General features: G+C 43.6%; 1 protein-coding gene across 2 annotated transcripts; it reads right to left on the reverse strand.

The window, feature by feature from the left end:
- Nucleotides 1-6,488: 6,488 nt before the first annotated feature.
- ZNF622 (zinc finger protein 622) lies at nucleotides 6,489-14,068 on the reverse strand. 2 transcript variants are annotated; one of them, XM_054164329.1, is made up of 7 exons: nucleotides 13,970-14,068; nucleotides 12,316-12,924; nucleotides 10,185-10,436; nucleotides 9,315-9,477; nucleotides 8,434-8,546; nucleotides 7,494-7,637; nucleotides 6,489-6,906 (listed from the first exon to the last, which is right to left on the reverse strand). In XM_054164329.1, exons 2-7 carry the CDS (start codon nucleotides 12,920-12,922, stop codon nucleotides 6,779-6,781), a joined length of 1,407 nt encoding a protein of 468 aa, XP_054020304.1. In that variant the 5' UTR covers nucleotides 12,923-12,924; nucleotides 13,970-14,068; the 3' UTR covers nucleotides 6,489-6,778. The 2 variants fall into 2 exon arrangements, with proteins under 2 accessions (XP_054020304.1, XP_009907485.2); XM_009909183.2 differs by lacking the exon at nucleotides 13,970-14,068 and having other exon boundaries at nucleotides 12,316-13,215.
- Nucleotides 14,069-16,947: the final 2,879 nt, after the last annotated feature.

The raw sequence follows: 16,947 nt of genomic DNA on the forward strand, positions 1-16,947 counted from the left end.
TTTAAAAAATTATACCTTTAAGAGACATTCATGAGGTGCAACTGAGCTATGTGTAATATATAGAACACTCTGCCTGACATGGTGCCAGGGTTTAAAAAAAACCCTCTGATGCTTTTCTTTTTTCTCCCCTAATCCTTCTCTTGCTTGTGTTTCACAGCAGATGAGGTTAAAAGGGTTTTCTACCATCTTAATGTATGTTAGGCGTAAGGTTGTAATATAATCTGTTGTGCAAACATCTGATGCATTTGGTATTTATACTTACAAGGGTAAATTTCATGCCAGATACTTTTTTTCCTCCACAGATATATGCTCCTTTACATCTGTGTAGATGTTGCCTAACTAAAAAAAGATATCTTGCAGATGAACACTTGTGTTTCTCTGAATAATTGCTGTTTCCACCAGAGCTGCATATTCACCCTCTGCTGGAAACAGAACTGTATCCACCTTCTGGAAACTGAGCTATCATTAGATTTAATCTTGTGGTACTTTACCCACACTGTGACTCCTAGAAAGAAAGAAATTGCTACAGAATGGAAAGGACAGGACAATGATAAACAAAAATAAGTTCAACGTCTGTCTTCAGCCAGATACGCTCAAAGTAGAAAGTAAGTGTTCTTTCAAAAAAGGCATTACAGCATCATGGATTCAGCTGGAAAGCAGCCCCGTGGAAAAGGATCTGGGAGTGCTGCTGGATGGCCAGCAGTGTGCCCGGGTGGCCAAGAAGGCCGATGGCATCCTGCCTTGTGTCAAAACCAGTGCACACAGCAGGAATAAGGAAGTGATCATGCCCCTGTACTTGGCCCTGATGAGGCCACAGCTTGAGTACCCTCTTCAGTTCTGGGTGTCACAGTATAGGAAAGACATTGAGGTCCTGCAGGGTGTCCAGAGAAGAGCAACAAGGCTAGTGAGGAGTTTGGTGAGGGGTTTGGAGGGCGTGTCAAATGAGGAATGTCTGAGGGAACTGGGGTTGTTTAGTCTGGAGTAGAGAAGGCTAAGGGAGATCTTACTGGTCTCACTACAACTACCTGAAAGGAAGCTGTAGTGAGGCCAGTGTTGATCTTTTCTCCCAAGTAACTAGTGATAGGATGAGAGGAAATGGGTTTAAGTTATGCCAGGGGAGGTTTAGACTGGGCATTAGGAAAAACTTCTTTACTGAGAGAATGGCAAGGTGTTGGAACAGACTGCTCAGGGAGGAGCTGGTGCCACCAATCCTGGAGATGTTTAAGAAACATATAGATGTGGCACTTCAGGATATAGTTTAGTGGTCATGGTAATTGAGTTAAGGTCTTTTCCACCCTTATTCTATGATTCTGTCATCTATGGGCATGAAATGGCATGAGACTTGTTGTTACATGTATCTGCAATCAACTGGAGTTAGCCAAACTGGAAGATCTACTTAAATTCTGTGTATTGATTGTGCAACACCACAGAAGCCACTGGAAGATTGACATGCTGGGGGAAGAAGAAAAAAAAAAGGTGCACATGAGAGGGGTGGCAAATGAGAAACAAAGGAGAAAGAGAACTAGAAAAGTTGATTTTGATTGACAAGTGTTCCTATCCATTGTTGGGGGTTACGCTTCTGACCTGTTGTTACTGACTTTCATGAGTGTAAATCCACTTTCATCTGTTTCTGGAAGACACTGTCCTGTCTGTCAGTCCAAAGGAATTTTCTCCTTTGATGATGACAGAAAATAGTCTCTCATAGAGACTGCAAGTATATCTGTGCTAATTTCTCCATTAAGTAACAGGTTCTGTCAAAGACACTTGAAACCTGCCTGTGAAACTGACAAAAATTCAGTGTTTTGCTAAACCAGTTGCATTACCAATTACAAGTCCATCCTCTGAAACGTGAAAAAGTTCTCGGGGTGAACAAACACTTTCAGATTGCCTTCAGCTAGCAGCTACACTGTGTACAGAAATGCTTTCTGGGTTGTTTTCCTACTCTCAGCCATCTGTTACAATGGAATCCAGGCAGCTGAGAAATCCTTGGGTTTGTTTTGTTGATGTGTATGTGCCAATATAATAAATACAATAAATACAATAACAACAACAACAACAACAACAACAACAACAACAATAATAGTTGTTGCTATTAGTTTGACAAAGACAGGCTATCATAATTCTGCAAGGGCCACTTCTCCTATTGGAAGTCTCAAGGAAAAGACTGCCAACCACCTGTCTTATTTCCCAGCAAGGCACTTTGGTACCGTGGTGATGAATGCAGACAGGATTGAACACTGATTTGCTATCAGATAAGAAATCAGAATCCTTTCAAAGCATGGAAGGAAATATTAGTAAAAGAGGTCCATACCATTAAAAAATGCAAAAAAGTGCAAGAATATATTTTCCTTGTAGTCTGACTGCAGAGCCAAATTAATAGTAATTCTTCTTTAATTTATCTGCCAGGACTACTTCCATAAAATCTATAGTTAATAGAGTAGAGTAGAATAGAATAGAATAGAATAGACCAGACTAGGTTGGAAAGGACCTTCAGGATCATCAAGTCCAACCTATCACCCAACACTATCTAATCAACTAAACCATGCCACCACACACCCCATCCAATCTCTTCTTAAACACCTCAAGTGATGATGACTCCACCACCTCCCTGGAGAGCCCATTCCAATGGCTAACAACTCTCCCAGTGAAGAACTTTCTCCTCCCCTTGAGCCTAAATTTCCCCTGGCACAGCTTGAGACTGTGTCCTCTTGTTCTGGTGCTGGTTGCTTGAGAGCAGAGACCAACCCTGGCTACAACCACCCTTTAGGTAGTTGTAGACAGCAATAAAGTCTCCCCTGAGCCTCCTCTTCTCCAGGCCAAACAACCCCAGCTGCGTCAGCCTCTCCTCACAGGGCTTGCGTTCCAAACCCCTCCCCAGCTTTGTTGCATGTTCCAGCAACTCAACATCTTTTCTAAACTGGGGGGCACAGAACTGAACACAGTACTCAAGGTGTGGCCTAACCAGTGCAGGGTACAGGGGCAGAATGACTTCCTTGCTCCTGCTGGCCATACTATTCCTGATACAGGCCATTGGCCTTTGTGGCCACCTGGGCACACTGCTGTCTCATTTCAGCCTACTATTGACCAGTACCCCCAGGTCCCTCTCTGCCTGGCTGCTCTCCAGCCACTCTGACCCCAGCCTGTAGCACTGCATGGGGTTGTTGTGGCCAATGTGTAGAACCCTGCACTTAGATATGTTAAATCTCATGCTATTGGAGTCTGCCCGTCTGTCCAGCCTGTCAAGGTCCCCCTGCAGAGCTTTCCTACCCTCTAACAGATCAACACCTGCCCCCAGCTTGGTGTCATCTGCAAATTTACTGATGATAGACTCAATGCCCTCATCCAGATCAGCGATAAAGATATTAAAGAGCGTGGGTCCCAGAACTGGCTCCTGGGGGACCCCTCTAGTGACTGGCTGCCAGCTGGCTGTAGTACCATTCACCACCACTCTCTGGGCTCAGCCCTCCAGCCAGTTCCTAACCCAGCACAGTTTGCTGACACCTATTTAATCACACAAGGTGACAGACCTGAAAGGAGGTTAAAAAACCCAGGCATTTTGAACCAACAGCAAATGAAAAAGCTGTTGCAGTTCAGCTGGGAGGCTGGGGAAGGCATGCTGGACAGAGAAGCTGTCATTTCCTTTAGGATTACATAGGATTTCTGACTACTGGACTGGACCATCAGATTCAGTTTGCCATTTCTCTGACTGTGCACACAGGTCTGCTTGTAATGCAAAGGCTAATCCTTGTTTTCTCCTGGCTGAAAATCCTAGGGACTTGACATTTGGCTAGAACCTAAATTTGGTCGTGGACAGGCTGTAGAAGTGGTGTGGGGCAGGTGGAGAAAGTATGTGTGAAACTAGGCAGAGTGGGGGAGGCAGCAGTGGCTGCATGTGCTCAGAGTCGCACAGATCGAGTGCCAGAGGGAGCACACGAGCCACCTAAACCATGTTCCTCCAGTTCCGTGAAGGAAGCCTCAACGCTTCCTACCCATATGGTGTTTGAGCTAACATTAGAAGCATTTGGTTTGTGTGAAGTACCAGCTCAGGGAAACGTAACAAGACTGCGCCTAACAAATGTGAAACTCCTCATCCACTTGCCCCCACATGCCATCTGTCCAGTTCATCACCTGTGTGAGAGCAAGCTAGAAGCAGTTCCAGGGCAACCAGGCTAGTGAAAGCAGAGAGAAATGGGGAGGTTGTCCTCAAGAGTCCTTCCAGCATCATTTGGAAAACTGGCATCACAACTGGTGCCCATGCTTTCGGAAACATGCAGTCATACTACTTACTGGAGACCAGTTTTCTGTCACAGTTGCATATAGTTTGGTCAGTCAAGCACTCCTGTATTCAGAGTAACATCAACATATCAGCTGCAATTGGCAGTGTGATTGGCCTGAAGTCCTGACCATGTTTCTCTCCTAGGCAGAAACACAATCACCTTGTAAGAGTAAAGGTGAGGTGATCTTTACTACAATACTTCCCCCCCGCCATGTGAGTCAGTCCTGGCATATTTGCCCCATTCCCTCTCTTTTTATCTAACTTCAGGGCTCTCAGGAAAGGTTTTCCCTTATCAAAACATTTGCTTATTACTCAGTGTTTTCAAGCACAGGTTCAGGAGAGTCAGATCTTTTATTTTCTGCTTTCAGCCCAATGAACTGAGACCCAAGCACTAGGCAACAGCCTACACTGGATTCTCCCACTGCATATACAATGCATGAGCCTGGGATGGAAGACCCCTAGCTCTGCAGGTTGCCTTAGGGTCTCTCCGTGGCTGCAGGAGTGTTTGGCCTCTCACAAACACTCTGAGCACAAGGGGCTGTAATGTAAGCTGGATTTCGGTGAAAGCTGTAAAAGTGCAGCATAGAAGCTCTTACAATCCTGATAAGCTGGACTAAGCTGCTTTGGGGTAGCTGGCTGCAGCTTACTTTGTGGTGCTTGACTTCTGGAGACAACTCATTCCTGTGTCCCAGATAGAGGATAGGTTCCACTCCCCTCCTGTACTGGCAAGGGTCTCAGCTTTCAGGAGAAAGCATTCTCCTGTAAGGCCTGCTTGAGAGACATAATACACAGAAGACATCCTGGTTTCTTTCCTTTGTAATCATGGGGAAGACATGACAAGTTGGGAAGGAAAACCTACTTCTGTCTGCCAAGTGTGCATGTAGGAGTTGCAAGGTAAAAGGATCACAAAAGGAGGGCTCTTCCAGGAAACACATTCACTTTCCAGTGGGCAGCCTGTGAGATGGTGTCAGTGGGCTTCAGATCCTTATTTATGAGACCGATCTACAGTCCATGTGAGTTGCTTACCTCATGTAAGTGCTTACCTCCTTACATGAAGGCCAGAACTGGCAAGGTCATGGAAGGTTTTAACATCTGCATGAGGACTAACACTAGCACTGCTGCACTAGCTCTTTAACAAGCAGGTTTTCATTACCCTGCCTGTAATGGGGATCTACTGGAAAGGGTCCAACAAAGAGCTACAAGGATGATAAAGGGACTTGAACATCTATGGGAAAAGACTGAGAGACCTGGGACTGTTTAGTCTGGAGAAGGGAATCTTCTTCAGGTCTATAAATATCTGAGGGGTGGGTGCCAAGAGGAAGGGGACAGGCTCTTTTCAGTGGTACCCAGTAACAGAGTAGAATAGAAAAGAATAGAATAGACCAGACCAGGTTGGAAGAGATCTTTGAGAATAGGACAAGGAGTAATGGATATAAGCCAGAACACAGGAAGTTCCACCTCAACATGAGAAACTTTTTTACTGTAAGGGTGGTGGAGCACTGGAACAGGCCCACAGAGGTTGTGGAGTCTCCTTCTCTGGAGACTTTAAAAGCCAACCTGAACAGGTTCCTGTGTTACCTGCCCTAAGTGATCCTGCCTTGGCGGGGAGGGGGGGGGAGGGAAGGGAGGGAGGGTTGGACCCAATGATCTCTGGAGGTCCCTTCCAACCCCTAACATTCTATGATTCTACAATTTGCTTAAGTGGGAAAATATGCCTCTACTCCAGCCAACACGTATCTTTGGTCACTTTCCTTCAGCAAGATCATCTGAAAAACCAGTACCCAATGGGAACAACAAAAGCTCACACAAATAGTAACTTCAGAATTTTAATCAGGAAATCTTTAACAAATTATCAGGAATTTTGACTGACATTCATGTAAATGTTATGGTAATTTTGAGCAGTTTATAGATAATGGAAATTGATTAAATTCAACATGCACTGGAAATTGTTCATCCAGCCCTGAGCTGAAGCATTTAGCAAGTACAGTCAACTTCTGGGGACAGTATTAGTCCTGAAGTTGTGTTTTCCATCAGATCATTTTTTCAAATAATTATCACTTAACAGCTACAATCTAAACCACCTCACTTACTTATATCTGGCAACACAAGTGAAAACTTTCAGTACACTCCATCTGAAGCTCTTCGATTTCTCTTGGCCTCAACCATTTTGCAGAATTGGAAAGTGAAAATGTTCAGACATATGACAATGTCGACTGTCCCACAGATCACACAAAGATGGGCAGCAGGATTATGCATACCTCTTTATTCATAGCCATGACTACTTTGCCACACATCCCATTTCAGGTATTTTTTAAGTTAAGACAACCATTATTTCATTGGAGGAGACAAGCTCCCTGCTCTTCTTCCCAAAGATAGGAAAGCACACCAGCATATGTATCTTCATTTGATAGGTAACAAGGCCATTTTAATAACAGAATCCTCAACCCAGAAACCATTAAATCCTCCTTCCCAAAACCAGCTGCACGCAACTTTCTTGGGAACTCAAAACCTGACTTGCGCTCGGAAATGCATCTGCTTTGTAGCATTGTTACTCATTCCTGTCTTGAGCATCCACTTTGACTTCATCCTCTGCAGGTACTGCATATCACGCTGCTGAGCAAAGGCTGCTCCTTCAGAGAGAGATGGGGAAGAGAAAGAGGCATAAATGTCTGTAGGGTTACTTACTACTCATAAGCAAACCAGTTTATCTGTCCGCTTACATCAACAGTTAGCTGTGTATTTTTCTTCCTATACTGCCACACTTTTCACTCTGCTCTTGGGAAAGGCAAATTACCCTCTATGAACACCCATAACTGATTAAAGGAAAAGACTGTTTTGCATGCAACTTTTTTATTTTCAAAGAGGATACAGATCATTGCTCCACCTGTCAGAGAATGATCTATGTTACACCATTAAATAGCAAAATAGTAGTTTTGACAGGTAAAGATTATTATCCTAGAAACCAACTTCTTAAGAAGTCACCAAATATAACATGCCTGCTAATGAACTGAAGAGCTTACACAGAAGCTACAATGGATTTTAGACACAAATGACTTCCTGTAACTTCTTCTTGGATGTCAGGAAAGAAAGGGAACTTAGCAGAAGCCAAACTGCTGCACAAAACCCCGTGAATGCGAAATGAACTTGACCAATTTAACTGTAGAGTGATAACATCCTAGAACCTCCTCCTCTGCAAAACCCTCACATTGTCACTTACCTGTTTGACTTGTCCATCCCAAAGCTCTGTACTGCTGCAACACTCGACCCACTGCTTTCTTATTTTTTGCAACAGCCACTGTTCTTGACAGACCAAAGCGCTGCTTGTAGTATCTCATTAAAGAACGGTGACCCACCCTTGCACCTGTTCAAAGGAGGCAGTAGTTTGCTATGCGTTTATCAAGTAGCTTCTGAAATGCAGTAGTTGAATTTATTGTGAAAACTGTGAAAATCCCTATGCTGAGGCATGCTTTTAAAAGGCCCAGAACCTTAAAATCTTTCACAAAAAATCTATCACAAATTCAATGTAATTCCTTCAAGAGCTGCTGAACTGCACTCTACCTTGAAGTAAAAAAATGGGTAAAGAGTGCTCTTGTCCAAGAGTGCCTTAGCTTAGCTAACGCTCAAGCAGTTATCAGAAAAGTTTAATTAGGGGAATGAACAGAAAGGCAATGAATGCTGTTTCAGGTAACAAGAGAAGTAAATGAACAAACAAAAAAAGATGCAAGAATGCCAAGAGCTACACATGGCAAGGATAAAATTGTTTAAATAATTCAATTGAACTAATTTACTAAATTACTTACCAATTGCCCCTCTGAAAAATAACTAGGCTAAAACAAATTATAACCTCTCCAAGTTACACTAAAACAAGATATGGAAACTCTTGAAGCATATCATTTAAGTCACATGTTGATGAAGAGATAAAGTGGACAAAGGAACCACCTGCCCCAGTCAACATATACATTAATGCTAAAGAAGTTGAACTACTTGGAAGTGATAATAACAGAAGGTGAGAACAAAACCCCAAAGACACTGAGATGCAAAATTACCTTCTCCCTTGCCAAAGGAAAACACTTACCACAATGACCTGTGCTGCAGGTAATGGCTGCTACTATGAGAAATACAGAGAAAGTATGTCATTACACAAATTTTATGCCTACCTGAAGGAAGGATCAGCTCCATGGTGTCATCATCATAATCTAAATCTCTCTCTGCTGGGCGGTCTCCAGGCGCATCCACACCTTCCCCATCCTTGTGATCAGGGTAACTGCTCCTGTAGAAAATTAGCAGTACATGGCTATTCAGACATATTACACACACAAACTGCTACAGCAAGCCTGAAACATTTTCACTCTTCACTTACCTTGCTGTGAGACTTTTCCCTAGTACCACCCTGTCCTGAACAGAGGCTGAAGGACCACTCTTCCTCCACCTGGTTCTACAACTCAGCATAGTTCTGCTGCTGCACATCTGACAGTGACTTAGGATGAGATGCCTCCACTGTGCAGCACACCAGCTTTGCACAGCTACTGAATGGGCACTCCCAGAACATCCACTAAATCCACCTTGTCATCACAATAGGAGGCATTTCAGAGCAAAATTAACACAGCGCAGGACACGTTAGAGGAAGTTCAACAAGAGACTTCCAAATCACAGCAGTCCTGTTTTAACTCCAGCTACTGGAAATGGATACTGAAAATCTACAGTAGGTACTAACACCACAATCTGCCTGAAAGGTAACAGAAAAGACACTTAGGCCCTTTTATGGTCTTTGCTGGTTCACTGAAATTGCAACTATTAAGCAAACACACAAGACAATTAAAAAAAGGCGTTTTCATGTATGACTGGTATTAGTGGTCACAGGAGAGGACAACCAATCACACTCTTATGCTTACCTAGAAAAGTGGTGTACCAGCTATGGAAAATTAGCAACAGAACCAGAAACAGGACCGTATTACAGGAATGAATAATAGTTTCTCACGTGATATCCAACTGCCCTTTCAGCTGCCCCCATCTGTATTACAAAGAAAAACATCTTCACCTAAAATCATAGAAGTCTGCAAATTCCAGGGCAGCATCCCCATCTGTGAAGAGTTTGCAGTGGCTTTTATCATTCATGTGAGCTTGTACTGCTTCTGTAGAGTAGAAGGATTTCCCTTTTTCATTGCACCAGATGCAGATTTTCCCAACGCCAACTTTTTCTCCTGCAGAAAACATTGACAATTCTGTTGGTCTGAACAGAGTCTCCCTAGTCAGTAAGTAACATTCCTGTGATGTAGTCTTCCCAGCCTGCAGGCACAGACACTGAGAAAGAGCCTGGAGCCCTGCATTCTCAGAAAAGTCCTGCTGTTCCTATGCCTTGACCATATGGCTCCATCATATGACAAGGTAGGGGTCGTTATACATTCTCAGAGGGAAAAAGATAATATTTTCAGTAAATTTTTCTGATACTCCAAAATTATTTTATTAGTAGTATTATTCTTAGACTTTGAAGATACTTTTTTTTTTTTTTTAAAGCTTTTGGCTCTCTTACAAGTACTGTAACCAATGAGATAAGTATTTGTGACTCAATGAGATAAGTATTTGTGACTCATTAGTAGGACAACACATTTCATACGCATGTTTTTAGCAGTTGAGTTTTGTTCTAAGTTTTATGTTAGCTGAACAATTTTCTCAACATTAGAAAACTATGCAAGACCTACATTGTATACGACCACACATCTGCTCAGTGTGGTTTTCTTCTGCTTGCCATGAAAGACTGACCAAGCTAGTGAACTAGACAGCCATGAGATTTCACATTTAAAAAGCTAAACCAAACCCCAAGCATTTAAAGTCATATCTAAGAAAAATAAGCAATAGCATTATATAATTATCCTGATGAAAAAAAATCACAGAACATTTACAGGCATACCCAGGTACTTGATTAGTCCTCTGAGATCCACAAGGTACTCTATGTCTGGAATGAAGAAACTGTGAGCTTTTGTCATATGGGCCACATTTTTCGTGAGAGATCTTGAATGGTGGGGACAGAACAAGCAGTCCGTGACCGGTATGGCCCCAAGAGCAAGAGCACTTTCAGTTTCTGCTTCCTCCTCCTCTTCTCCCACACTTTGCATCTCTTCTTCAGAGCCAATGTCTTCATCAGAATCCACATCCTCCCAGTCTTTCAAAGAAAGATGAAAAAACACATTTATTTATATGATTAGTTCTTCCAAGCAAAGCAAATCCCAGTTAGGTCAGAAAAATAATGCATTTTCCATCCTTACAGCTGAATGTCACAAGGTCACATACAGGTGCAAGAATATACCATTGACAGTGTAATACATTTCTTTATAAGATGCACAGCAAAGCTCAAGTCTGCTTGTAATAAAAGTTGGCAGATCTGATCTTTTATTCTCTATTCTCTCAACGAGTAACACTTTACTGCTGTTTGAAAGCCCTGAATGTAATTCACTAGAGCACAAGAACACAGGCACGGCTCGTCAAAAACAATACAACTATGTCAGAACCACAAAAATACTCATTTCCAGCACTGACTCAACAGTGAGGGGAAAAAACACTCTTGTTCACACACACATCTTGACCTAAATAGAGAGGACCGAAGCCAGCTGTCACAGATGTACTATGTGACCTGTTAGTATATATCAAGATATACCAACAATTTAACACATTTACAAGATTACTGTGGAGCCCATTAATGGATAGATGAACCAGCAATCTGATATTACTTCTAGAAGGGATCTAGAAATCTTTCTTAGTAAGTTCAGATCTGGGGCAGTAGCATTTTCCAATACTCTATTTCTACTGGCCCCTTTCCAACTGCCATACACAGAGTTTGAGAACAGGGAACATGGTGCTCCCCAGTGTTGTAGGCTGTTAACTACAGGCCTTTGCTATATCATACAGTTTAAGAATTTTAAACAGATACAGGCTGGGCAGTGACTGGCTTGAGAGCAGCCCTAAAGAAAGGGACTTGGGGCTGCTGGTAGATGAGAAGCTCAACATGAGCCACTAGTGTGCACTTGCAGCCCAGAAAGCCAATCACAACCTGGGCTGCATCAAAAGAAGCATAGCCAGCAGCAGGTCGATGGAGATATTCTCCCCCTCTACTTTGCTCTGGGTGAGATCCCACCTGGAGTACTGTGTCCAGTTCTGGAGCCCCTATTACAAGAAAGTTATGGACATGCTGGAATGTGTCCAGAGAAGGGCCACGAAGATGATCAGAGGGCTGGAGCAGCTTTCCTATGGAGACAGACTGAGTTGGGGCTATTTATATTGTGGCCTTCCAGTATCTGAAGGAGGCTGAGGAGAAAGCTGGGGAAGGACATTTTAGGATGTCAGATAATGATAGAACTAGGGAGAATGGAACAAAAATAGAAATGGTTAGATTCAGATTGGATGCGAGTAAGAAATCCTTCACCATGAGGGTGGTGAGACACTGGAACAGGTTGCCCAGGGAGATGGTGGAAGCTTCATCCCTGGAGATTTTTAAGCTGGACATGGCTCTGAGCAACCTGATCTAGTGTGAAGTATCTCTGCCCATGGAAGCAGGGTTGGAATCCTTGAGGTCCCTTCCAACCCTAACAATTCTATGACACTATGTGTAACAGGACACAAAGGTTTCAGTAGTGACACTGGTATAGTGTGTTCCACTTCATTCCAACCTGTCTCCTTGCTGCAGTTCAATCACCCCATGCAACTGCTCCCATAGATGCATTTGGAGCTGCACTGTAAAGTACAACACTGAAAGCATCCAGGTTACTTCTGATGTAATTTTGTGTGGGAAACAGTGCTCATATTTGTGGCTATTTATACTCAACCTTCGCAAGCATTAGTATCTTGCACACTTCCAACACTACGAATCCCTTACTGCCATGCGCCAAGCTTAACTTCTTTGTTAAGCTGAAAATTTAATTAACAGGAATACCTTTTATGATGGTAAATGCTGTACTACTATAGAAGCAGAAAGAGGATTTTACACAAATCTAACCACTACATAGTTTATCCCAAGCTCTCTCTCATCAGTATGTTTATAGCCTTACCTTCGTCCATATCATCATCTTCCTCTGTCTGCTGCTGGGCCAGCTTCTTTGCTTGCTGTTCAAACCACCGTAGCCGTGGAGGTTTTCCTGATCGGTCTCTATTCTGTGATAAGCTGGCATTCCCCGTAGAAACTGGAGAGCTGCTTCCATTGCTAGGAGGTAAAGCTGTCTTCTTTGGAGATGAAGATGGCTGAGCTCTAATGGCTTGTTGAATAGCTGTGTTCATTTCATCCTTGTTTACAGTCTCCAGGGCCAGCCCCTTTTCCAAGTTCTTTTCATTTAGTACTTTCACTTTCTTGCTGACAGCTTGAACAGCTTTCTTCTCCAATTCCAGGTGCTTCTTGGACTTCAAGTGATTCTCATAGGCATTGAAGGTGGAGAATCGCTTGCTACAAACTGTGCAGTAAGTGGCGGTGATTTTGTTCTGCTCCTCTGCTACTGCTCTCTGAGCTAGCACTCTCTCTTGGAAATTCTCAGCGGTGACAGGAGGCATGTCAGCAACCTTACGCTTCAGATTGTATCTATGCCAGTCAGTTTTGTAATGGGCACGCTGAATGTCAGCATCTTTGAAAGCCACATGGCAAGTGATACACGTGTAGGTTGCCATCACTAGGGAATGGAAGAAAAACCCCACATTTATAAACAATATCCACAAAATACCCCAAACCCAACATCCTGACAGCACCATATGTAAGACAACAAAAGAAATACAGTTCTCCTACAGATTTAAGTTTATTAAACACCAGCACTAGCAAACAGCATGCTATATACTAGGAGCAAAAAAATTATGTGACTGAGTGATCAGACATTACTCATACCACAGCAGCACCAGAGTATGCCAGCTCTGAGCCCAAAAAAGAAGGGCTATGCTATTTTATTTGAAATACTGTAAGCCTCCATACAGTGTAACAGACGCTCTTGTTAGAGGAAAAAATGTATTCTCTGCCAATCGAGGGCTCCTGATTGCTATCTGAAGCATTTTCCTCTCACCTACACAGCTCAGTGTCCCTCTCCTAGCCTAAGAAAACATTTTGCTGCCATAAGCCAACTGATCACAGTATCAGAATGTTATGGGTTGGAAGGGACCGCAAAAGAGGTCCTTCTGTCCACCATAAAGTCCAACCACCCTGCTAAAGCAGAAACACCTAGAGAAGGTCACACAGCAATGCGTCCAGGCAGCTTTTGAAATGTCTCCAGGGAAGAAGACTCCACAGTCTCGCTGGGCAGCTTGTTCCAGTATTCTGCCACCCTCACAGTTAACAAGTTTCCTTATCTTCATGTGGAACCTCCTATGCGCCAGCTTGCACCGCTGCCCCTTGTCCTATCATTTGACATCACTGAGGCAAGGGGGAGGAAAACCTCTCTTGACCTACTAGGCGCATCTCCTTAAACACACCCCGGGATGCCATTGGCATTGGTAAGACACGACGCAGACAGAAGCCGCGAGCTTCCAGCCCGCCGCCATACGTGGCTCAGACAGGACTCACACGGTGCCTCCGCCCTGAGGGAAAGCAACCGACACCCATAGGCCATGCGGCCTTCCTGCCCCGGCTCGGGGCCGGACCTCACCCTCCCGGCAAAGTCCCCCCCGGCCGGTCCGAACATGGCCCTGCACGGGAGCCTCTCCCCGCCGCCAAGCCCGCGGGACACCTACCTGACGCCCGTCAGTCCCTCGCCGCCTCCTGCCACCGCCAGTGCAGCGCAGGGGGACGCACGAGTAGGAAGCCGCCGCGCGGCGCCAGGCAGGAAGGGGGAACACAGGAAGGGGAGGGAGGAACACGGAATTCCCCTTCCGGCAAGGAAGCGCTGCCCGCCGCTTCCTTTGGCGCCCCCAGGCGGCGCGGAGGTTTCATACCCCTCCCGCACCGAAAGATGGGGCGCGCCGCTTCTGGGCCCGCGGTGGTATCACAGGGGTAGCACTGGAGCTGGGTCCTCTGGCGCCCCCACCTTGTGTCTCCCTGGAGACCAGCCCTCCTCTGGACCGGGCAGTCGCCGTGCTGTGCCTGGAACATAATCTGACGTTGTCAGGTTCATGGCCGAGAGCCCAGATCAGCGAAATTGTTGGGCGGAAGCATAGGTCTGACAGTTAAGGAAGGAAATAACCAAAGGAACATCAGAAACTCGCTAAAGGAGTTTGGTTTTCATGTTATCAGTTGGTTGTTTTTTTTCCCGACTTCGGGAACAAGCATACAATTGGATACGATGAAAGATAAAAACTAACACATTTATTAAATGGCTTTACAAACAATATAATAATTCCATGTTTACAAAATAGTAGTCAGGCTAGGTAAAGTGCTGCGAAATATTTTAAAGACAGACATTTTGTAATTTTCCAGTTTCTGGTTAGCCGGCTGGTGCTGTTCCAAACTGCACTGCTCATGTGCTGAGAACAGACATGGAGGCTGCAGGGAATTTGTTCAGAAGGCTTATACAGTCTGGATAAAGTGCAAAATGAACAAAGAAACAGTAAAACAAGTGTTTCTTCAGATGCTACTGCGTTCCATTAAAATTATTTTTCATCCTCTGCATAGAATAATTTTTTTCCATGAACAAACTGAAGAAGAGTAAGGAGGTGTGCAGTACATACACATGAAAAGCCCTGTGTGCTTCACATAGGTGCTTTTACACTGGACTTGACACAGGTAAGGCCACTGGTCAAATGGCGAGCACTCCATCTCAAATATACTAATGCAAGGAGAAATTTTCTGAGGGCAAAGGATGGAACTGCATCCCACAGGCTCTGCCCTGACACACATTGTTTTCTCTGGCAGGGATGCGTGAAGGGTGAGCGCTTCCAACCACACTACTGCAAATGCACATTTGCAAGTTACTACCAGGTAAGAGCACACCAGATATTGCAAGCAGTACCGATCCCATGGCATGATCATACTCTCTTGTTACCTCCTGGCATTTGCTCACGCATCCATACTCAGATCTATGCCCTCTATGCTGCCTGCACTGCCTTTTGACTAGAAACTGCAAGCAAACAGGCCTTCCACAGGTAAATACATGTTTCAAAGCTATGTGCTACCTTATACTTGCTTGCCTTTCTTCCTGCCTGGGTGTTCACAGCTTTGGAAGATGGGGAGGTGATGACAGTGCTTGGTAGGAATGATGCTGTGGACCACCGTGACAGGAATTTTTAAGTAACTGCTATTTTATGGCTGCTGCTAGAATACAACAAAATGGATTCTTGAGGGACTTCCAACTAAAGGCAGTGTGGAAAGGATCTCGTAATGGAGAAAAACATTTTGTGTTTTGCTGTCAAAACTGCTCCAGTGGAATGTGTCACGTCTGAGCAAAGTGTTCCTTACATGTTTGGGAAGGAAGAGGTAATTCCCTGCAGAAAACTAGCTATCTTTCCACTACCTGAGGAAGAATAATAAATGCTACACAATTACCTTATTTCTATTACACAGTATTTAGGGGCTTAAATGTAATTAACTACCACCAGAACAGAAAAATAGAATTCTAAATTGCCTAAATAAGCAATTATGCCCCTAAGCTTTAATGATGTACTTGTTCAAGTTTTGCTTTGTTTTAATTTCTGGGGAAAAAAATAAAAAAGGACTCATACTGGAGAAAAATCAATCTATTTTGCTATCTTGAAACCAGAAAATGGATCATTTACAAAAAGTCTGAGAAACCCCTCCAGCTCCTTTTCCTTCTTGACCTGCTCTTTTTATTCTAGATGAGTGCCCCTGCATTATGTACTTTTATAACCACAAGTATTCTTTATAAAACAAGTGCACGTTGTTATAATGCAACCATTGACAACCAGCTACTCCATCCCATTAATCTGCTTCAGAAAAGCCTGTGAAGGACTACTCCCTTCCTCCCTCTTCTCCCTGTACCATAGCCTGGCACCTCCCCTCCTGGCACCAGTATTCCTGTACAAGAAAGCACACATATGTTTGTGTGTCTTACAAAGTTTCATCAGCAACTTGGAATTTGAACTCTTTTAACTGTATAAACTGTCCTAAACATGCAGCAAGGAGATGAGGCTTTTAAATCATCTGAGAAATTCAAGTGGCCTTTAAACTTACTGATTTCCCAGCAAAAACTCCTTTTTTTGTTTTGTTTCTGTTTTGGTTGGTTGGTTTTGTTTTGTATAGGGTTTGTTTGGGCTTTTTGGTTGTGGGTTTTTTGGGGGTTGGGGGGGTATTTGTTTTTTAGTTTTGTTTATGTTTGGTTGGGGTTTAGGGTTTTTTTTGTGTGGGTTTAGGGGTTTTTTTGTGTGGTTTTTTGTTTGTTTGTGTTTTTTTGTTTGTTTTGTTTGTTTATTTTTAATGGGAAAGACAGGCTGGGGGAAGCTCAAAAGGAAACTTAACAACCAGTGCTGTGGGGAAGTCATGTGGCCATAGTTTTCTAATAATTTCCAGAAACTTCGTGCTGAGATGTTATGATTTTAAAAACTGCATCTTGTGGGATCTATATCCAGCATCCAATTACTTCAAAATGAACGTAATAATGAAGGCACAGGCTCACTTTTGTACTGGTAAAGGAGAGCAAACACAGTCAATACGCATTACTGACACAAAAGCACAAGCAACAATAAAGCTAATGTCAAAAATTCTCAGCGTCTTTCTTTTTGCTACCCTCTTTTTGTCCATCTGCCTATTTTTTTCATCT

This window comes from Dryobates pubescens, chromosome 9 (assembly GCF_014839835.1).
Source record: "Dryobates pubescens isolate bDryPub1 chromosome 9, bDryPub1.pri, whole genome shotgun sequence".
Lineage (NCBI taxonomy): Eukaryota > Metazoa > Chordata > Aves > Piciformes > Picidae > Dryobates > Dryobates pubescens.